Below are 24377 nucleotides of genomic sequence, written 5' to 3'. Positions count from 1 at the left end.
GGTGTCAAAAGGGTCCAGAATAGAGCTATGTCATTTATGGACAGCTATTTGTGTAGACCATACAATTGAAGAGTCACTCGTAGATAACATGGAGCAGGATAAAGATAACCTGACTGAGAAAAAAAAAATGTAAAAAATTATGGTCGCTTTTGAAGGAAATTACCATTCAGTAATTGTGCATGATATTCCTTGAATCTTTTTTTTTGTTATATTCGTTTCTTGAAGCTGGCCTTTTTTCTCTATACCTATTATTAAAGCATTGATAACTGTATCACTCACTTCACTGGAAGTTTTAGTCTTCTAAAGCCTGTGAGTGAAGGCTTTGAATAACGAATTTCTCGGTTTTCTTGATTTATTTTGCCTGGGCCGAGAAGGTAACCACTCCTGAAGTCACGTGTTATCGTAAAGAAGTTCTGTAAAGTTACTTGAAAGTACGAAAAGTCATCTAAAATTCACATGGCAGATGAAATTTTTTACCATCCTGAAGTCAGGTGTATACCAAACTTCAAAAGTGGTTACCCCGTTGGCCGGGACTACATAACAAAATAATTCTTTCAAGCTGTTTGCGCGAGGATTAAACAATTTATAAGGTAACAACATAATACACATTTGTAATTATTCAACACAGATTTCTGAGCCCAGAGGTTATTACAATCAATCATTTGAACAATGATGATGGCGTTAATTATGCCATACGTATTACACTAGCCTTCACATAACTCCGTGCTCTATAACTTTTTACGCAACTGCATTCTGCTTCACATACAACTAACTCATTCTTTGCTTTCCCACTTTGCCAGGCAAGTTCGTAAACTAAAGCATTACCTTCGTTTGAATAGCCCTTAAATATAATTGAACTAAAGTACTAAGTTTATTAAGTGATATATAAGATAAGTAAATAATAATATTGATAAAATGATAGGTCAGAATTATATAGTCTAACTGGTATGTTGAATCATTGAATAAAGCAAGGAGAAGAGCATTAACGTAACGTATAAACTTAGATTGACAGTTAGCTCGTTGCGCAAGCCCTATCATGCTCTTCACGAACTAGTTTTTTTGTATGCATAATTCTACGATGAATACAACCGAAAATATAGCGATTCAAAACTGAACTACAAAAGTGCAAAATTCCCGTCTAAATGCTTTTATGTCAATATTATGCATTCTGTTTTGGTTGATCGTTAATACAATCATCTTGACCAGCAAAATGAGTTATAGGGACCAACATGACCCATGATTTCATATTATTAATTTCTTTAAAAACATACTAATGCATCACACTTATGTAGCTAATGTCAAGTTAGTCCTTGGTTTTTTTTCATCATAAAATTGTATCTATCTATATATCAATATAATGTGAAACAAACGAGTTATCGTTCTATAGATTTATTTTATTTAAAACTTTCAAGCGCAGCAGGATTTAGGTATATAAAGACGTCTTCAGCAGTATTTAATTTTATCTGTTTACTTTCAATCAGCTGTTGGTGGCGGCATTGGTGGATTTCCACGAGGACCCTGAAAAAAATTCCGAGGTAAAAAATAAAGAAATGGTACAGATTCTATGAAATTTTAATAGTAAATTCATAGAATTCATGCCATTTCTTTATTTTTTTCAGATAAAAATGTACTGATGTGTTTCTGTTAAGAATTGTGTAGCAAACTAACGAAGGACGACGAATGGAACATGAACAAGCACACAGCTACAGGAAGGGGACATCTGAATACAAAAGATGCGAATATGATCATAAATTTAATTACGTGAATCTTAGAGGATACAGTCTGTGATGAGATGGCCGATATATATCGATATTTATTTCGATATTTGCCTTGCCGATATATCGATGTATCGATACTGTAGCAGCCAATATCGAATAAATTTAAGTTAGTTATGTCTCATGGAAGGAAAGCACAACATCTTATCGAATATGATGAAAAACAAACTCTCAAAAGTTTCACATGTATGCTTGACGATAGATATTTGGACAGACCCTATAAACACCAAAAGTTATCTGGGTGTAACTGCACATTTTTTAGTAGAAAATATTCACAAAAATGTTACAATTGACGTCACTGAATAAGAGGAACGGAATTCCTGAGAGAACATTTAAAGGTGGTTATTGTGAGTGGTGAACAATTGGAAAATAGATACGAGCAGTATTGCGTCGTTGTTTCTGATGGTGCTACAAATGTTAAAAAAGCAGTGGTAGATTAATTTGGCGCAGAGAAACAATTGCCGTGCTTTGCACATCTCTTGAATTTAATACCTTTTAAAATTATTCAAAAAAATCGAGTCACCAACTCAGTGCGTCATAAAGTCTACGGTATTGTGATATTTTTCAAAAAATCTATGGTTGCTACTGATCAATTAGGAGCTGTTTCTATGTTGAGGTTAATAAATTGCGTTTACACACGTTGGAACAGATACAGATAGAAAATGTAGACATATCTGTACAAACATGGTATCGGGGCTTCGTTAGAAGAATCTTCTTCCAGAAGAATTTACAAAGAGATTTGAAAATATAGAACAGATAACCCTATCAGCCGTGGCAACTATTTTGGATCCACGAATTTGGAACATTCATTTCGTAAATACAGTCCGCTCTCATAATAGTGCCGGCGACAGTGTTCCCAACCCGTCCGTGGGGGGCTATGTGACCAGGGCCGTAGCATTATAGTACTGAACAAAAAATTATAGTACTTTTTTGAAAATGTTAATAATGCAATAAAATCACGGAATATTATTTTTATAAGTATATTATCCCTATCCATTACAATACGCGTGCGTACTCACATTTAATTGTACGAATGACCAGAAGGTACTTATTTGAATTATTTTTGTACACACTAGGAATGACGGCAGGAACTGGCGGGAAGCGGGAAACGGGGCGCTCAAATCAACACCAACGCGCCTGAGCCCGAACCGTGCATGTCAGCGCCCTCCGCAATAATGTGGTTAAAATTAAAAACCACATTATGGTGAATGGCGCTGACAATTTTTTGCCTAGCGCGAAAAGATTTGATTACGTTTCTTTTGAAAAGTATTAAAAATCTTTTTTTTTCGAAAAGTATTGAAGAATTTTGTCCCGCCAGTTTTTGTATTACAAAAAAAAACTTCTTTTCATACAAATTTCCAAATTATAGTAGACTTCCGTCACATAATGAAAGTTCTATGTTACATAGTACGAAGTTCATATTTATGTGACATCTACTATAATTATGTGACGGTTGGGAACACTGAACTCAGGTAACCCCACCACTGACGCGCGTTCACGCCGTCGGAATTCTCGTCGCGCTCTCGTAATAGTGCCGCCGCACCGGGTAAACTGTGACTACTCGTGTATATTTATATATTTATATTCGTTTTCCTTATCATATAAAAATGGATTATTTCGATTTTCGAAATTCAATTTCTTTTTCTAAATTTCGTTATTTTAAGAAAACTTTTCAGACGTATTCCCATTTATTCCACAAAATGTGTTAAAAATACTTATTGATACAGTAAAATTATCAAATGTATATAATCTCTATTTCTTTCAATAAAATCAATTATTATTTTAATGATTACAATTGAAATTTATGAAATTTTTTTTAATGATCTTATTACTATATTATGAATTTTGTGACGAAATAACATTATTAAAAAATTAATGACTATAATTTGAATTGAAAGCAGAGAATTATACGCTATTTCATTGAGCCAGCGTTTGGGATTATTGAGAGAGACAAATATGAAACCCGAAGTGAGCCCGTGGTGGGGGTTATATCCGAGCGAGAATGAGGGGAAGCGGCACTATTACGGGAGCGGACTGTATTTTACATTTGCTCTAATGCTGTCGCTAAAATAACGAAAATACTCAATACTGCTGAACAATTTTTACCTCAGAATAATAGCAAAGTTAACCTCTTAAGTGCTAAGGCGTCTTAGCGGCGTCTTATCGTTAGCGGCGTCAAACGCGCCCATGACATTAGTGCTAAAAATCGCGAAATGACGTCATGAAATAATTCAATCTTTTTGGTGTCTCGGGTGAATATTTACTTTTAAAAGCATGGATTTTAAGTATTTTTGAGATCAAGGAATCCGATTATAACCATAAAAAGTTATTTTTTCCGCGCTTCAAGGGCTCATACACTTTTGAACCCTCGAAGTTGACGAATTTTTTTATCATTTTCTCAAATGGCGTCATAGAACGAATCATCATTTTTTTTCTTCGAGATGAATTTTTATTTTGAAATACACTGAATGCCGCCGCTATGACGCCTCGGCTCTTAATTGGTTAAAGATTCTCCAACTGCTACACATGATTTTTGGTTTTTCTATGACAATTTGGTTCGTGTTAATAAAGTTGAAAGAGCTGGAGCGCAAGCTCGTGATAGTATGCCCGATGAATTGTGATATTATCTCGGTCAAGATGCAATTGAGCGCCACAATAAACCTATCAGATTTTGGAACCAACATAGCCGATCAAAGCTCCACAAATTGTGTATTACTGCTAGTACAGTTTCGTCGAAATGTTTATTTTCACTCGCCGGACTTGTTATATTGACTCTCACCTACGTAATAGGTTATCCTGTGAACATTTACAAATGTTCGTATTTTTGAATTCGAGAGAATTGGCACATCTTATCGACGTATAAATAATAAAAGTTTTTTTTTTATATCTTGTCATCGGAAAAGGTGTTGAGATGTATCTTGGTTACTTGTATCTAGATTTTAGATACTTCCCAACACTGTGAGATCGAGTAAATTTAGTAATTTATAAAATAATTAACATAGATTATAATTTAATTTAAAAAATTTAATAATGTATCATTCAATTTCATAAATAAACAAATTACAATATATTATAAACCGTAGATTTTCGAAAAATAAACTAAAATTCATTACAGAATTCATTTTATCCAAAATTTGAAAGACTTCATGCTTTCTTAAAATCCTGTAACTTGTAAACAAAGGCTCATCCCATCTTGGACAAAGTATAAAAAGTTCCGGGCTCAGTCACAGAATTTCATGCATAAATATGAGAATAATGAAAGGATTTCATTTCTTGTGAAAAACGTTATTGTCTATTTATTTTGTTACATCTATCTATTCCAAAACCCAAAAAAATGTATAGATTTATTCAAATGTGTAAGATAAAAAGTAATCACTTTTGTTCTACACAGTTGCTGCACAATCCTTCAATTTTGGAATACAATCTTTTGAAAAATTTGGATGCTAAAAAATCAAAATTCGGTAGCACCGAGACGAAGACTGAAAACATCTATGATTCACACCAGTTTCGTACAGTGGGTAAATAAGAGAAACCGAGGGTCAGGACCTATTCGAGTTGACGTGGAGTAGCCCATAAAATAAATATCTACACGACTTTGTAAAATATTTTAAAGCCTGACCCTACACATGGGTCCACGATCAGAATGACTACTAATCCGTGACAGTTTCAAAAATCCAGATTTCGAATAATTTATCTTTCGTTATTTTATTTTCGCATGTTTGAAATGTCGATATATCAGCCATTCGAAATATTGACCATTCCAAGTTTTGACCCCCACGCTGAGATGGAGTGTTAAAACAACATGCAAACATGTTGATTCCTGACTCATTTGGCATATTTCTACAACTCAAACACTGTTTTCTATTTATTTGGTGTTGATTGAAATAGAATACTCCTGTTTTGTCTATATACTAATCATCCTTCATTTTCTACCATCAAACATAGATAAATGCTTGCACACGGAAATTCTACGAGTGACTATAGCTATCAATACCGTTTTTGCCCTGACGTCAGCAGACACTGCGCGGAATTTTACGTAACATACACGGCTGGTATATTAAAGCACCGGTGACCTTGACATGTGCTATGGTTTATGAATAGATTACATGATAGGAACTCACAGCATCGTGATCACGCCTCTTCGTGTCATTACTTCCGTGTCCTCCCCGAAGTGACCTTGGCCTAAATGCGAGCATAAGTGCTATGAACGCAAAGGCTATGATCATTAAAAAAAAATCCGAATAAGCCGGAGGGGTACCAGGTCCGGGAACTAAAAAGTAATAATCTTACATGAGTATACATATACATTTGCAGTCGACGTACTAAGGTAGATAGCGAAAGGAACATTCGTGAGCTGCTCTTGGCTTATATAATATCAGTATACAATGATAATGAGTACACAAGTTGGTATTTGCAAATTTTCACACCAATTTATTTTTATCATAAAATTACACATTTTTCAAGTTATGGAGTTGAACTGCTACATTCATAGTTGCCAAAATGTCTAATTGTAAGTTTAAAAAATCCTGAAATTCCGTAAATTTTGACACGTCAAGTTTTTCTAAGAAATGAAAGGGCCAGGCTCATAGCAGAAATTACTGGCTGAATCCATCTCAAATCATGCAGGTCAGCGGGGGTCATATTCCACAATTGCTTGTAAATGACGTCCATTAAGCTGGCACAACCACTTGCTCAAAATGTCCTATTTTTGTTGGGTGATTTAATTACTGTTTTTTTGTTTTTTTGCCGCAGTTTCGATTTTTTTGCTTCATCCTTTAATCGTAAATTTTTGGCGGTGCCAACTTTATGTTAGGCTGGCCAAGCCATACGTAAGAACACCTACAGGGTAATTGGAAAAAATGTCGAATAGAAGCATATTGTTTGCTATTTATTTGCTCGCAACATGCACCACTTTTAATTTTTTTACTTACCCCCATACCAACAAACCATTCCCTAGATCCTGACTTCAGACAAAACACGCCGCTTTCGGCGAAAAACAGAGTGCACCATTATTTTTTGCTAATTACTTGCTCGCGATGTAAGATGTTTTCAGATTCTTGGCTCCACCCCTCATCCGAAGTAACCACGCTCTGGATTCTGACTTCAAAGGGAACAGATCAAGGGCGGTAGAATAACAGAAAATGGGGTGAATTATTATTTATTTTTTTTCTGCCATTCCCTTGTTCACGATATGAGCCATCATCAAATTCTTTGTCGATTCAAATCTGAAATGAGTTCACCAATTTCCTTCCTACCCCAGACTCAGAATATGGTTTCGAGTATTATTGATCAAATATGTTACATAATAATTATACAAATAAACTAACGGTCATACCATATTGTTGTTCGTTTGACTATAGTTATTATGTGCACATGTACTGGTCACAAATCATTTGAATAAATTCTGTGATAGCCACTATAATATTGAATTTCCATCTTTAGTACTACGAAGTGCTCTTTGAGGTATCCTCACGGTAGTGATCTATCATCCTGTTATTAATTATTATTTCTATAATTATTATTTTACATATTTCATCAATAATACTCGTGAACCATATTCTAAGTCTGGGGTAGGAAGAAAATCGTTGAACTCATTTCAGATTTGATCGAGAAAGAATTTGATGGTGGCTCATATCGTGAACAAGGGAATGGCAGAAAAAAATAAATAATAATTCACTCCATTTTCTGTTATTCTACCGCCCTTGATCTGTTCCCTTTGAAGTCAGAATCCAGAGCGTGGTTACTTCGGATGAGGGGTGGGGCCAAGAATCTGAAAACATCTTACATCGCGAGCAAATAAATAGCAAAAAATAATGGTGCACTCTGTTTTTCGCCGAAAGCGGCGTGTTTTGTCTGAAGTCAAGATCTAGGGGATGGTTTGTTGGGATGGGGGTGAGTAAAAAAATTGAATGTGGTGCATGTTGCGAACAAATAAATAGCAAAAAAATATGCCTCTATTTGACTTCTTTTTCCACTTACCCTGTATGTGTTTTTACGTATGGCTTGGCCAGCCTAACATAAAGGTGGCAACGCCAGAAATTTTCGAATAAGGGATGAAGCAAAAAAATCAAATCTGCGGCAAGAAAATAAAATAAAAAGCAATGAAATCACCCAACAAAAATAGGACATTTTGAGCAAGTGTGAGATTCTACGTACTCCAAAACGTAATAGAGGTCGTCGCTGAGGCACATTGGAGACTATGTATCTATTAGGGTGGTCCTTGTTTAGGGTGTTGCCGAATTTTTACCGCCTCATCACTGAAATCAATTTTGAATCATTTAAAAAGAGTCGCCAAATTTTTTCAGATTCTTACAGCAAGTCTGAGATAGCCCGCATTGTGTTCTAAGTTTCTTAGGGGCCATCCATAAATTTACGCCACAAGTTAAGGGGGGGGGGGGGGGGAGGGGGGGGGGTATCACCGTAATGTGACATAGTGTGACAAGGGGCAGGGAGGGTCAAAAGCTGTGTGACGTCACATGTTAAAAATTTAAATACTAAAACACGAAATTTATATATAAAAAATATTTAATAAAAATAAGAAAAAAATGAAAATAACTGTTTTCTTTTGATTATTTTTAAATACATGTATGAGTTTGAAAAATTTGTGACGTGACATCAGGGGGGAGGGGGTTCTGAAAATGTGACAACCTGTGACAAGGACGGGGGGCGGGGTTTAAAAGTTGTAAAATTCGTGTGACGTAATTTATGGATGACCCCTTATGGAAATGACATGAGAAAAACATTTTTTCGCATTATATATTTTATCGTGAAAGTAATAATGTTCCAAAAAATCTGTAACTGCGAGGTTTTAGTCGGCATTAGTGATGCTATATGAAAAAAAAATACACATCATCGTACGAGGCAATCTAGACGAATTGCACTTCCTCTAAATAAAAAAAAAGTCAGGATTCGAGGTTGTGCAATTCGTCTAGATTGCCCGGTACGATAATGTGTATTTTTTCCCAGATAGTAGCACTAATTCTCACAAAAACCTCGCGGTTACAGATTGTTTGGAACATTATTACTCTTGCAATAAAATATATACCGAGAAAAAAAGTTTTACCAATGTTAATTTCCATAAGAAACTTCGATCACAATGCGGACTATCTTAGAGTCGATGTAAAAATCTGAAAATATTAGGCGATTGTTTTGGAATTATTTGAAGTTGATTTGGGGGATGGTCTGGCAAAAATTCGTCGACACCCTGAATAAGGACCACCCTAGTATCTATATATATGGCATGTTTAAATGTGTGTAATACACGACTTATTTTAGCCTAATTATAACGGACCCGGCCGTTGAGAATATTATATGAAGAAGTCTTATTAATTATTGTTGAGAAAAAATGCTAGAGAAGTGAATTCGAACATGTTTTTGGCGAATTAAAGAATTAACGACGGAGCCAGGAATCGAACCTGGTATCTAGAGATGCTTTACCAGACTTACTCCACTAGACCACCCTGTCGTCCTGACTCCGTTCGATTCCTGGCTCCGTCGTTTACTTTTCAATTCACCAAAACCATATTCGAATTCACTTCCCTAGCATTTTGTGCTCCAAAATAAGAATTTTAAACAAAGCTCCGAAATCGCGAAATTGGCGGTTATTTTTTAGAAACTATACGATAACCATCAGAAAAAACCATATTTACGTTATAATCTTAAATAATCATTATCAGGCGCGAAAAATTTATTTGTGTAATAATGAAATATACGTGTCCGCCTATTTAGGCGACGAAGAACGTCCTTCAGTTACGAGCAATTATGGAATATGACCTCCACTGGTCTGCACAATTTAAAATGGATTCAGCCTACTGCATTTTCATCGATACTTTTATTCGGTACTCTTGTTTTATTGTAGTCAATTTGCATCTCATACTACTTCTTTTGCACTTTGAAATGATTATGGACAAGGTAACAATAATTACAGCCGCTAAAAGTTTTTATACTCTCTCGGTTCAGTGCTTCAGGTGCTTTCAGACGAAATCATTGATTGCGCATTATGATAGAAAAACACCTTAATAACTCTCTTGGATAGATATTCGTTTCATTACGTTGGAGTTGATAAAAAGTGAAAGTGATGATGAAGAATTTTGTGAAGTACAATTATTTTATGGAGGGTCATCAAATGGAGTTTCCCGATATGCCGTATCCCATTGCATACTAAATATTCAAGTAATACATACATAATGTGTGCCACAGTTTACGAATGTTCATCATTCCGTGAATATTTGTATTGTTTATTATTCATGTTTTAATTCAAGCTTTAGAGAAGATGATATTTATTTAACAAATAATAATACATACGTGCACCGTCATTAAGACACTCGTTGTCAGTGCAGTACGCCTGTCTTTGCCGTAACTAAAATTCCAATCACATCAAAATATTATTTTATATTCGGTCAATGTTCGTACAGAAGGCATCAAAAACATGCGTATAATTCCTCAAACTATTTTGAAACACGAGACAACACACACGAGTGTCGAAAATCACAAGTGTGAACTTTACAATAATACCCAGAAATTTGTACGTAGAGTACAGTTGACCACAGATGATTGATACGATGCAGTAGAAACAATTGTATTCGGATCAAGTGAACTCGTATTTGCCTACTCTTACCAATAAGAGAATAATTACTCAACTCGAGTGGAATACTTCTCTTACCAAATAAATAATTACACAGTTACTTTGACTGTTGAAAATGACAACTAAAAATAACTTTGATCCAGAGTATGTAAATTTCTTTTAGACGTTGAAGTTAAATGCGCATTCACGCGACTTAATTTTTTGTTTTGTTTTCCGCGTAAATTTTTTTAGCGGAAAGCTAAAATTTCAAACTTCGGAATTAAAATGACCACAAATTAATTACAGAGTACTGACCATACCTGGAAAATTTTTTATATAGTTATAATTATATATGACAATTATATATACATAAGTATATATAGTTTTATTATATCTAATCTACTATATCATTTTAGATGATTATACAGAATTTAAAATAATTATCGATGTTCTCAAAGGCCGTGTTCGTAAATTGACTGCCAGTACTAAAAATTCCCTAGGACAGAGACAGAGCTGTCCATGAACTCGGCAGCGCAAAAGAGATAAAAGATTGCTGACAGTACTGTCAGTCAATTTTCGAACACGGCCAAAGTATCAGATACGCTTGGGGACAATGAATCTGAGACGACTAATTTTTTACACTAGACAGTTATGTTGGCAACACGGAGAAACCTACAGCGCCATAGTCGGCTGAGTGCGAAACAAACTCAATCTCTATAAACATAACATAACCCATGACCGTCGAACTTAACCTCCTAATTGGATTTACACGGCAACAAGTCATTATCCCCGCGGTATTGTAAGGTTAGATTCGACGGCCATGGGTTATATTATGTTTATTGAGATTGAGTTTGTTTTGCGCTCGGCCCACTATAGCGCTGTAGGTTTCTCTGTGTTGCCTACATAACTGTCCAGTGTAAAAAATTAGCCGTCTCAGATTCATTGTCCCCAAGTGTATGTACATATAACCATGTGAAATGTTATATTAATTTACATAATTTTATGAAATTAAAATAGAAATTGCAAATTAAAATATTTCAGGTGACTTGAAAAATTAACGACGGAGCCAGGAATCGAACCCGGTATCTAGGGATGCTTTGCCAGAGCCACCTAATCATTCTGACTACAATGTCATTAATTTCTCTCATCACCTGTATTCGAAATTAAAATAGGGAAACTTTTTTCCGGGTACTTCTGTTATTTGAAACTATAAGTAAACATGCGGAAATTGATTCTGCGACAGCTAATTTTTCTCTTCAGCCATTTAAATTATATATAGCAGACATAGTACGATGCAATGCTAAGACAGTAGAATTATGCCTTCTAAGATGTATTAAATTTGTACAGTACGTGCGGGTTATATCGCCACAAGTTCTATCACACTCCGTAACTCTTCTCGTGAGTGCTTCCCCCATTACTAGCCAACTGATGTTTTCTTTCTCGCGCGCGCTAGGTGTTTCGCTATCCCCACTACCAAAATAGCTACATGGGGCTTCGGTGACTGCCTGCCTTAGAGTGGGGGATCCGTAGTATATCGAAAGAGTTAGCCACTCAAGCAGTCATTGTGTGTCATTGTGTCACCTCTTATTGCAGTCATTTTGCAATCACTGTAATCACTTTGTAATCATAAACACATGTGCACTCTAACAGTCGTTTTTTCAATTATAATCATTTGTAATCATATCGTAGTCATTTTGATGAGAGTGATCATGAAATCTTCAAAACCTTAATAATATTAAATATTAACACCGCTCCAGTAAGATAGTTTTATTCGTTGCTCGTCAGATGGCATGTAGGTACTCTGCGTCATGCGTACGCAAAACGTGTATGCAATATACTTTGGTATGCGTTATTTAACTTGTCAAAAAACAAAATCACGGATGGTTACAGATGATTAAAAATGATTGATTTTTTTTTTTGTAATCGGGATAGTTGTGAAATTTTCCCGTAGTCATGTGTAATCAAATTTTCATATTTTATAGGGGAAATCTTTTACAACCATACAAAATTTTATGTAGTCTCTGTAATCTTGCAATCGCTGTGTCACTTTTTTCCGAGTGGCCCACCTCTTGCATATATCACAATCATTGCCCCTACATCTCCCGTGTAGTTTGATATAACCCACGCGGACTATAATATAGATAATTTGTAACTATTCAACTAACAGAACATGTTAATTTTGATATGATTCTTAAATATCTTGGAGATATGATGAAACTGAAATTTGAATCAAACTGTACGAGTAATTGTCTGTTTTTGTTTCATTCATTTCATGTAACATATAATATATTATAACAGTCCTTCCTTCCAAATTTTACCCCAAATACCTATCAAGTAACTGTTCATAACTGGTGATAAAAGGGAAAAACCTTATTTTAGCCAAACAAGAAATAGCTAACACTCATAACGCTCATCACCGGCTATCACGGTTACTGACAGTAAATAATCTCCGCCTTTCATAGAAAAATGTGATTCTTCGTTGTTACCAGAATATCTGATGGTTTAAAATAATTGATACTCACTGGTTCTACAATGACTTTGTAATTCCAACGATTCAGATCGTTCCCTGTGATGAGGATAGCATTGGCAGACGAAAAAATGTATAGATCGTTAGTGCAATGTGAAAGCAACAAAAGAATTGACAGAAGTAAGAATATCACCATATTGTACCGACCATAAGTCGAGATTTTTAATAATGAATTCGAATGAAAAAGATTTGTAAGTCAAATGTAGATGGTATTTATTAATTTTACTATCAAGTGATTGCGAATCGAAGGATAGTAAAATTGATGTATTTGTAAGCTATGTTAAGAAATCATAACCAAAAGCTTAGATATAGATAATTCTGATATTTTATTTTGAATGGTTCCGAAACTATAAGAAATCGCGTAGATCTGTTCGATTCCACTGAACGATGGCTTATTTTATTCAGAAGAATATCATCTAGAGTTCCTGCTACGAGGTTTCTTCCACTAGTCAATTCAATATTGCTATTTGTCATCCCTAATCAATATCCATGCAACGTTATCAAATAGAATATTTAACGATGGCGCGTAGTGAAAAAAAAGAAAATTTATCCAGAGACTTTGTAGTGAATAGTCTTCTGATTAACATGCGGTATCGTAAAGTGAAGCTAAACCCGATGAATGTAACAGACTTTTAACCAGTTTGAACTGATTTAAGGGGGGGGGGGGGGGGTAGGGTATTTAATTTTTTTTCCCATTTTTTGAAAATTTTTTACGTGAATATACCATATTTCAGGAATATTCTGTGAAAATTTCAAGTCGATCCGAGAAAATTTGACGGTAGTACAGCATTTTTAGTATGAATGCCTCAAACGGAATTTTCAGCACTTGCGCGGCAGGATAAATCGATTGTCCCACAACTTGCTTTTTAAAGTCAGTGGACACTGTCACTCAAAATCTACTGAACCGATCGATTTGATTTTTACACACTTTTTCTACACATATTTAGCGAGGTAACCCTGTCGAGTTGTTTTTATTTTTTTTATTTTTGATTTCAAGTATTTTTTATGGGGGCTCAAATGTTGGTTATTTTGGGCGAAAATCGGGTTTTTGACTTTAGAATGCCACCATAAATCCAAAAATGAAGAAAAAAAAAAAAATTTTCTCGACAGGGTTACCTAGATAAACTTATAAACTAAAAGAATCGCTTTGGTTTTTGTGTTTTACATGATCCAGTCTTGAGTTCTGATGTCCACCGCAAAAGGCTTTTTTTCCGAGGCGCCTGACAAGAGTTGCTGCCACTGGCTCAAATATTTATATTTTTTCACGAAAATTTCACAAAGTATTCTCCAAATGTGACTTGACAATACCCCACTGGGATAACATTATTTATATTAATTCTTTCTTTGATAAAAATTCATAAAAATGTGCCATTTTTTGACCGAATTAACCCCCCCCCCCGCCTAAAGGAAGTATCGATATCTAAGCTTTCGTTTATGATTCAAATATTTCTTACTGCGTGGTCTTGAAGTGATGTTTACCAATATAATAGTTTGATAATCTATTCTGAAGATACTACTATGTATGTGATAAAAGGAATGAAAGTATGGATTTTTGGTTCATAAAACTCCTGAAATTTTTTTTACCTCAGTTATATTCAGCATCAAGCTGTAGTAAAATATGTAGAAATATATTTACGCAATAAAATAAGTATAATAGTAAAATGTATTTAGACTTCTAAATGTAGTTGCAATTGTTGAGCAATAGCCATTGTTTTGCGACACGCATAGACAAGAACGTCACTGCCGTTTGCGGCAACTAAATACGTAAAAATATTCTTCTCTTTCCTTGCCCCCTCCCCTTCACGGACGCTACCTTCTCCGCCAATCACCATCGGAGCGTAACCTACGAATTGAGCGTCATCGCAATCGCCATGGAAATTATTCTCCTTATTTTCATTACATCTATCATTGCATCCCACCTCCACTATTCCATTACTCTGATTATCTTCATACTTCTGCTATCGTTATTATTATTATGTATCGTTTCTCTGTTCCCCTTTCCACATTTTCTATTATATCTTCCCCCACCTGTCACAACCAACGTTGGGCAAATTTGTAATTAATTTATGACAAGTTAAAAATAACAATTGTATTTTGTAACTGAAAAGGAATGAATTAATTTACAACAGTAGTTTGTAATTGTAAAAAAAGCAATAACCGATCACAATTGTATTACCACTTAACCCATTTCGTCCCAAATGTCCAAAATTTGTACACGAGTTTCGGCGATGTAACTTTTGATCAAAACGTCGCTTAAAAAAAAAAAAAAAACAAGTCGATAGCTTTTGATCTCTTCTCGAATGACATGGTCAAAATCAACCTACGATTTTTTGGAAAAAAGTTGTGACCATTTTTTCGAAAAATGAGCCGATTTTTTCCATGTTTTTTCGCAAAAATCGTATACTTTGACAATGAAAAAAGCAATACCGACCATTGTAAAAGGCACTATTCGCGTATTTTTGATCATCCCTTTCATATCGCTTTGGAATTTTTTTGATAAGCAAAATGGCGGCAAAATATTTATTGACGGCTAAAGAACGCGACATTAACAAATGTGAATCAACAAAAGAAACGAAAAGTACAACAAAAAGAACGAAAAAAACGACAAATACAAAAATATCATATCGTCTATCGTTAATCAGAGTGAAATAACCAAGATTTGAGCAAGAAAATAAAAAATCATAACTTTGAGGCGCCATATTGGAGCCGCCATTTTGTTTACCAAAGAAATTCTAACGCGATATGAAAGGAATGATCAAAAATACGCGATTAGTGCCTTTTACAATGGTCGTTATTGCTTTTTTCATTGGTGGGTAGGAGTAAAAAAGTGATCCTGAATGCGTTACGTAATTTAAGTGAGGCCGTTCAGCTTGTTTTGCAGTCGGCAACAGAGTGGTTTGAGACGAAAAATTATTCCCAGATTGAGAGAACTACTAAACATTATCTTCAAGGAGAAGCTGACCTAGCTTTATGATGTTTCGGTCGTACCATTCCAATAAAAAATTAATGACATTAAAAAATGTTCCGTGAATGAGGTTTGAAAAAAGTTGGAGATTGTAAAATGTCTTTGATGTATTACTGAAGAAGTGGTATATTAAATTATTATCAATTTATGGGTAATATGCATGATTTTTGTATTACTTCATGTTATTTATACGTTGTAGCAAATGTGTCATGTTCACTTAAAATATCTCAGGAACCATTCGGTAAAATAAAGTTAATTTTTTTGTTGATCTTCGTTGGATTATCTCATTTACTTTTATGAAAAATCAAACATTTGAGGGATTGAAAATCCAAATGGTGGTCACTTTTACCTAATTGTTTAGGACAAAGAAATTTGGACCTAAATTTTGAATGAAGAACTTTGAGGTAAAGTTTGATTTTGATTTGTATATTATTATAATTTTTTTTTTTTTTTTTTTGCAAATGTTTTTAAGTTTATTAAAAATATTTTTTGGAGGATTCAATTTCAATAATTATAGAAAATTAGAATTATAATTAGTGTTACGTCCGGCGTATCGCCACGTCTCCCTCATCTCGTCACTCTCCCACGATCCTTACAAGTAACCTTATCATCTCAGTCCTCCTATTTCCATTCTTTCTCACGCCACTCGCTTGTTGCCAACTCTGCTAATTTTATTCCCCACGATTCTGAATTTTTGCATCTTCTTCTACTCCTGCTCTTTACCTCCGTATCATTCCGATTCCAACGTTCGACACGATCAAGTCTATTTCAACACTCAAAAACCTCACGTATAACTTTTCCTACCGATATTGTGAACTACGCACCCCGTTTAAACCATTCCACAAATTCTTCAAACAAATATATAGCTGATATCTCAAACATCCAAACGCTTGTTCAACCCTTATCCCAACTTCTGGTTCTCCCCGGACGTAAAATCGAAGCCGAACCGGTTTATTCCTTCCCGCTCGGGAATAAACGACATCCACGGACGTAACAAGCGTAAAGATTTTGGACCCTTGTGAATCTCGGATGTACATTCCGTTGTTCTAAAAAATGAGGTCAAACTGACAGACACCACTTGTATTCTTAGTCCCTCATTTAGTTTATCGTTATCGCAAATTTTTGTTACAGATAACTTACTTTTCATAAAAATATGCTTAAATCTTGGTGCTTATCTTTTCATTAACCTAATGTGGGTCTGTCAATCAATTTCGAACTTAAAAGGGTGGTCGACATGAGAATGATGGTAGTTTGTTTGGCAGCAACATTTCTTTTTGCTCGTACCTGAAAACCTGGTACACAACAAAAAAAATTATCACGGAACAATTTCCCTTAGATCCAATTTTGAAAGGTTGTGTTTTGAATTTGAAGTTTAGCCACTTGAATAATATGAGGAAGATGTCATCAAGATTCCCGGCAGCGGATCGCCACCAATACTAACTACCCGTAGGCCGACGAGCAGTAGCTGAGAATCATTTACCCGGAGAAACTTCTGCCCGAAATCAGGGTATCATATTTTGCGAACGAGTAAATATTTTTCATCGAAACTCATAGGACAGAGACCTCGTCCATCTGACCTGGACTAATAATGAATCTAATTGAAATCTGTACTATAACACTATTGATTTCTACACTGTTCGAATTATTAAATAGTACTAAAAAAAATCGCAATCGATCAGCTCGAATATACATATCCGGATGGCTACATTATATCATTCAGTTTCAAATAATTCAAACTGTGCCAAATATCTTTAATTACTTACACCACCTCCAACACAATTCCGTTTCCCAACTTTTTATTAATTACAAGCAAACTATGTCATTTCTATTCATATAAATGCAAGTGGTACGTCAATCTGATTTTATTTCCTAGTGAGTTATTGTAGTGCTCAACATTATCAACTGTAAACATCGCGTGTCGTATGTTAACTGACAGAAGGATTGTGTTTATCACAAATGCTTGGTTCGAACAATATAGTATTATTATTGTCGTATACTTGCAAAAAGTAGTGAAATCCGTATCAAAAACATCTGAAACGTAAAAACAGCCGCCAAGTACCAAAATTACCTCATAATGAAAAATTTATCGATAATTTTTGCCGTTAAATCAGAAAAATGCCAATGACATAAAAACAAATGACTTATACGTGCGGGAAAGTCGTGCTTGCCATTTTTCCTGATTTGACGGCAAAAATTGTCGATAAGTTTTTCATTATGAGGTAATTTTGGTATTTGGCGGCTGTTTATACGTTTCAAATGTTTTTGATGCGAATTATTTTTACTTTTCATCGGTTATGGTCATATCAGAAAAGTATTGGATTTGGTTGCAAATAACTTTTTGTAATTACAATGAAACTCTATAATTTCAGATTTTTTAGTATTCCAAAAATAGGGTTTTAGAAGAACATCGATCTGTATTTGTCCCAAAAACTCTAGCGATGATCTCGGAAACGGCTCTATCAAAAAATCTAAAATAACACAACTCTAAATTCAAGTGACGGCGTTGAAAACTTACCATGGCCCGCATTTTTGAAATGTATGATTCTGTCGAAAAAAAAACTTCAATTTTCTACATATTTCCGCAGTGACCTCCGATGAAAGAATCTAATATTTACACAACTTAACCTTTAATAGTAATAAAATAATGGAATACGGAACAATTTTATAGAAAAAAGAAACCATTGCATGAAAAAAAGGAGTATCAATGACAAACGATTTTGATCATACTTAATGGTACTTGTAATAATTCCATTGGTTTGTAAAGTGATGAAAAGTACCACAAAAATTACTATTTTTACGGCTTATTTTAAATTATTACCACTCAGCCGCATTTTATAAATAATTCACTATCCTACAAAATTACCAATTCAGCAAAATCCGTTACTCAAACGGTTCAAAAATTATAAAGCTCAGTTTGAAGGCATATGTTTTTTGATCGATTTCATTTTTAAACGTCTTATTAGTAGCTAAACTATTGACTGTACAATACAAATTCACGTAACACTTTTGTCGAAACGCACTCCCAGAATTCTGATCTTGCAATCTGTTTTCTGCACATACTTATGCTTTGTTCTATTCATTCCAAGTTACTTCTTATCAACTGTACGCTTTATCTCCAGTTTTCACACAAATCACCTCACAATAAACATCAAACTCATATTTTAATCATACCCATATTCATTCATCTCTACTTCTCGACTTCCCGGTTATTTTCGTAATGTAAAATCGAATAAACGAATCCAAGATCGCTAAATACATGACTTAAATCAGAAAACTTTGAATGCCAAAAGCGTCCTTGTAGAATTTGATTTAAGACATATCTTTCCGCAAGGATTTTTCTTCCGTTGTGTGCTACTAGATCCTTTTTTGTGTCAATTGCGCCATTCAAACTACACATGAATGTAAATTGTCAATGCTTGAGAATGCAAAATTTTTCGGAAAATTACTCTCGTTGTATGCGATTTGAATTTTTAAGAAAGTGACAAATCCTTTCTGACAAACGCATGAATAAGTTAGTGTAGTAATTTACGAGACACTTGAAGATGTGTTAGAATCGTGATATCTGAATGAAGATGAAATAATAATAGCGAGGATTTGAACGCCGTAGAAATGGATGCCAACAACATGTTTCAAAGTTTTTATCACTCAATGATTAGCATTATGTATAAATTATTCATATTAATGCTGACCACCTGAGAGCACCACAGTTCAACAAGGATAGCTAGTCTCAAGTTTTTACAGTTATATACTGTCGGAATGCTACACTTCGTTATTATACTTTTGTCTCAGATTTCTTCGCCCTGGATGGTTTAAATTTTGTTGTTGACACAATTTTGTTGTGTATTTCATTTGTAATTTTACAGGGTAAAATCAGTTATGAATTTGCGGAAAAAATATTGCATTGGTGTCTTTAGGCTGTAGACAACATGATCTGAACAGTCCCGAACCCGGAAGGACCGATAACCGATCATTCGTTAATTTTTGCCATATCTTTTACTGGATATAAAAAATACACTTACAAATCGAAGCGTCCACCAATTATGTGAAGCTACAAATGAGGGGTGACGAAGAGATATTACAACGTATGAGACGTAATTTGTTAAATAATTTTCCCTCGATATTTTCAGAAAAATTATTCTAACGAGTTCCAAATATTCTCGTGCGAAAAACTCCATCAAAGCTGGGTGAATAATAGCTAAAAAATCGAGTTTATTGATAGAGAGTAGATAATCCAAAATTCCATGCTACCATTTGTGTTTAGCAGTACTGAATATTCTTGAAAAAGAAAAATTTTCCGTTATAACAAATCAAGACCAAAAGATGTTTTGATGATAGCCCGCAAAAAAAATCTTTGAGACATCTCCTGTCCGTGCGTTTTCACAGTAGAGTTTATTTTACATAAAACCCTGTAGTAGCATGGATTAGTAATCGTAACGCGAAATACATCACTTATCACTAAAAAACTCAATTTTTTTGACATTTTTTCATCCATTTCTAGGAGTCTTGCCTGACGCTAATTTTTTCAACTTTAAACATCAGCAGGAAATAAATGATTTCAATTCTAAACCTATGCAAATACAAGATTAAAAAAAATTAGAAAACAATGTAACACATCGGTTATTCATTAAATGATAGAGACCGATGGTGAGGGGTGGGGGGGATTATCCGCAACCTTATTCAATTGTAAGATTGTAGGCAGCAAAAGGGTGAAACAATAGGAAAAAATAGTTTATGTGATTAAGGAATTCCCCCTCGGTTGGTTTTTGGAAGTGTAGCTTCATTTCTTGTAAGTGGACATGTATTTGCAATGATAGTTTGCACTGTTTAATACAACTAATTGTAAGTGAATACTGTAAACTCGAACTTTGATGTATGTTTGCATTAAAAATTTAAATACTGGGTATACTTTTTACCTCCTCTGAAGAATAAGTATCAATTCCACAAAATATATACTTTTAGCAAAGCAAATAAGAAAACTATGAAAGTAATTCTAGAAAATTACATAAGGAACATTGGCATTTTTGTAAGTGATGCCCAATAAATAAATGTGGAGAAACTGGGTGGCTACACATCTAAACATACTATAAAGCCTATTCAAAGTCATCTATTCTGAGTTTCATACACCATGATAAGTATGGTATAACACTGTTACCATTTTAAAAATAAATGGAAACACAATTTGATAGACTGTTGAATGTAATTAAATTTTAATCACGGAATTAATGACAAGAATGGCAACGTTCTTCTATGTTACTTTCATATTCATTGTTTTCAGAATGCTACTCTGTAGTGTTTTAAATTATTACTTTTAAATTCAGGAATTCGTTTCAGGTGTAGCTGAAATTCTGTTCACCTTTGATTGCATAAGTATTGAGATGGAAGCAGCGAAAAACAATGCCTCAGCTTCCCATTATCTACAACTCTAGTTTAAATTACATTCATGAGCTTTTTTACAAATATGTGATTATGAAATGGAACTTGAAACATATGATTCTAGAATTAGTAGACTAGCACCATGACATGCTTACAATTGAAAGAAGACGGCGCATGACAACATTTGGGTCCCACATGTACTCGCACATGTCAAATCCTTCGTCACTCATTTTATCCTCTGCTTAGTTGTCAGGTGCAGATGTGATTCTTGCTGGACAGGTAAAACAAATTATAATCATAACATGGATGGTGGTGAGGAATTTGAAGAATATTGTGTATTTCAGCCACACACATATTTCATCAATATTGTTGGTGAAATTATTTCATGAAACGAGACTGCCATCTAAACAACGCCACTTATTACGATAAATCGAAGCTACTGTACTCGAATAATGCGAACAACTTCTAAACGTAGCAATTTCGAATATTCTGAACCTTGATGTGGCACTATAAAATCCTGTCAGATTGACAGCAGGGCACTGCAACGGATCGAAAAAGAGCAAACAGGGTAAAAAAAAAAACAAAATACAAACGTATAACCATATGCAATGTATTACTATTTTCATGATTTATAAATGGGAAAATATATAAGTGAAAACGACAAAAGTTTATCGTTTTAATGCAAAGTACAAATAATACTAGTAAACAAATACCTTTCTACGTGGAAATATCGAGTGTTATGTGCGGTTATGTATATTCTATGCTCATTACATACTGGCACTAGAGATGGTGTACTCATTGCGATGTACTGGTTACTGGTATGCACGGCACGCTCTAGGGTGCGTTCTGAAACTAGCTGACAGCGCTGTGACGTCGGAACAGTACCTAGTGGAAATCTCCAGATGTTAGGCACCGGAAACATTCACACGCAGCTACAGCTAGACTCACATCAGTAGTTTGGGTCACCAATTACCGATTAAGTATTGAAATACACCGAACAACGGGCATTCTGTCGCTCTAGTCGAACGAACCGAAGAGGGAGAAATTGTTGGATGAAAGATTTAATTTGGCTTACCTTTTTGAGAGTATTCTGGATGCGATGACTTGTAGATTGGTGAGAGGTTTTAGCGGAATAACTGACTTTAATATATTTGGATATTTTGACTAAGTTTAGTTTATTTTATAAGTTTTGATATTTAAAAGTCACAAACGCAAAGTTACACGGTGTAAGATCTTAAACTTAGTATGACAAAATGGAGTTGAAGCTCGCTAAACTTTTGGGCAGAGTAACGTTGTATGAAAGTTTTAATGCAAAAGGCTAAAGGATTTTACCGCGAGACTGTACCGGAACTAGATGACGAATCTGGAGGTAGAAAACAAGAGAGCGATCGAGTGATCGGTCGCCCTTTTTATAGGGGTCGATCGTTGCGCAGAACGATCCCCCTCTCTAGTTTTTTGGTCACCTTTGCGCACCTCCCCTCTTTTTCTAGGAACTAATTAGGGCACGACATCCTCGCGCATGCACGCCTGTTATCTTAGTCCATTGGCTATTACTATATTGTAGGTTTTTACGTATGGTATATCGCTGCTTGGTGCGGTGGTGTAGGTGCGTGGACTTTGTTCCGTAGTTCTCCGAACTGCGTGAGCTTTTCGTTGTGGCGCCAGCCCCCTTTCTGGCGCCTCTCAGCCACTTAACTACCTGTCTACCTCTTAATGTTTTTGCTATCTTGCTCGTTACAAAGCCCATATTTCATTTTGGTTACCTGTCGTTTGTTAGTTTTATAGTTATATCTATATAGAATTGCATATGTATTATAGTCGACTACTGTCGTTGTTAACCTGGAGTACAATAGCAATTGTTTATGAACATAGTTTGTTATTTGTTTAACATTATTAGAATCGCGCTGCTGCGAATATCCTTAGTTGTTTGTGTTATAACTATCTTAACAGATTTAGAGTATTTAGTAATTTGATGATTCATAGCTTTAGAGCAGTTTTACATGTGTGCCTTTTGTATATGATTCCCTTCTGTAATTGTTAATTCTTATATTGATATAAATCGGCTTGGAAGCTTCTAGAACGTTTTCGTTTCGTCGGTAAGTTTCCTAATGTATTCTCTAGGTAAGGCTCTGTACGGCTCCACATTGGAGATCTGCATTGCCTTCAAAACGTTGCGCGTGTTGCCTACAATACGGCGTTGCGGAAGAAGGTATAGTTCATGCTGGGTAATTAGCATTCACGATTTGATGGTTTTGCAGTCTCTGGTTTTATGGGTTATTGCAGCAGTGCTATCTTTACATTATATTGGTTATGCATTTATCTATGGTTTTACAGTCTTCTATACTCCAGGCTATATAGTAAAGCGTATGTTGCTTATAGTATAGCTCTCAGCTCCGAATGCACAAATGGCATTGTTGAGTGCTATATAATAATTGGGTATAATTGTGTTAGTTAATTATAGTGTTAATATGATAGTGATATATAATAACGCATAATAGTATTATAGTTCTCTGTGGTACGAAGATCTCGTAACATGGTTTTTAAGCCTTGGCTAGTGAATTTCATAGTTATTTCCATCTAGGGATATTCCAAATAGTTAGACAGTTGTTTTAATTTCTTATGGTTACAAGATTCTCGTACTTCGAGTTTGGTTAGTTGATAAAAGTAACATGCAGTAATAATAGTCGATAAAACATACGGACGTTCCGGTCGGATGTTACAGCGCTAAAAATTCCCTAAGGCCCAGTTCCCATAAAACTTATATTACTCGAAGGGGGATACGGTTGTTGGGCTGCCGCCGTGGCTGATACGCCAGTAGCGCGATTCCATAACTCTCTAGCGACGATTATCGCTATCGTTACCGCCTCCTGTTGTGACGTCGGTACGGTTCCTGGTGGAAATTTCCAGATGCTAGACACTGGAATCGTTCACACAGCTACAGTTAGACTCACATCAGTAGTTTGGGTCACCAATAACCAATAAAGTATTGAAATCATAGAGATATAAGAATAGAGTACGTGAGCCACAGGAGCGCACATAAGTGAAAACGAGCACGCGATAGAAAGAGAGAGAGCAACTAGGAGTCTGGTTGTCTTTGTCTAATCACACATGCGCTGGCGTCCCGAAGGTTCTTCACACAAACATAACCTGCTTCGTACTCCATGTGAACATCAT

General features: G+C 35.1%; 1 protein-coding gene across 2 annotated transcripts; it reads right to left on the bottom strand.

Annotated features, from left to right (window-relative positions):
• Window positions 1-562: 562 nt before the first annotated feature.
• LOC124301697 (small integral membrane protein 14) lies at window positions 563-22035 on the bottom strand. Of its 2 annotated transcripts, XM_046757074.1 has the most exons (6): window positions 21556-21737; window positions 21359-21474; window positions 10080-10134; window positions 5897-6045; window positions 1600-1604; window positions 563-1518 (listed from the first exon to the last, which is right to left on the bottom strand). In XM_046757074.1, exons 2-6 carry the CDS (start codon window positions 21431-21433, stop codon window positions 1395-1397), a joined length of 408 nt encoding a protein of 135 aa, XP_046613030.1. In that variant the 5' UTR covers window positions 21434-21474; window positions 21556-21737; the 3' UTR covers window positions 563-1394. The 2 variants fall into 2 exon arrangements, with proteins under 2 accessions (XP_046613030.1, XP_046613031.1); XM_046757075.1 differs by lacking the exons at window positions 1600-1604; window positions 21556-21737 and adding an exon at window positions 21917-22035.
• Window positions 22036-24377: the final 2342 nt, after the last annotated feature.

Source organism: Neodiprion virginianus, chromosome 3, assembly GCF_021901495.1.
Source record: "Neodiprion virginianus isolate iyNeoVirg1 chromosome 3, iyNeoVirg1.1, whole genome shotgun sequence".
Classification (NCBI taxonomy): Eukaryota; Metazoa; Arthropoda; class Insecta; order Hymenoptera; family Diprionidae; genus Neodiprion; species Neodiprion virginianus.
The sequence above is the reverse complement of the archived record's forward strand: the minus strand, read 5'-3'. Positions and strand labels throughout refer to the sequence as shown.

Excerpts from the sequence above, each read along its gene's own strand:
- LOC124301697 (XM_046757074.1), bottom strand. The coding sequence starts at position 21,433 with ATGAGTGACGAAGGATTTGACATGTGCGAGTACATGTGGGACCCAAAT. Across the intron at positions 10,135-21,358 it reads TGCGCCGTCTTCTTTCAATT|TTACGGCAAAGACAGGCGTA; the intron begins GTAAGCATGTCA and ends TTGGAATTTTAG. Across the intron at positions 6,046-10,079 it reads GTGTCTTAATGACGGTGCAC|TTCCCGGACCTGGTACCCCT; the intron begins GTATGTATTATT and ends ATTACTTTTTAG.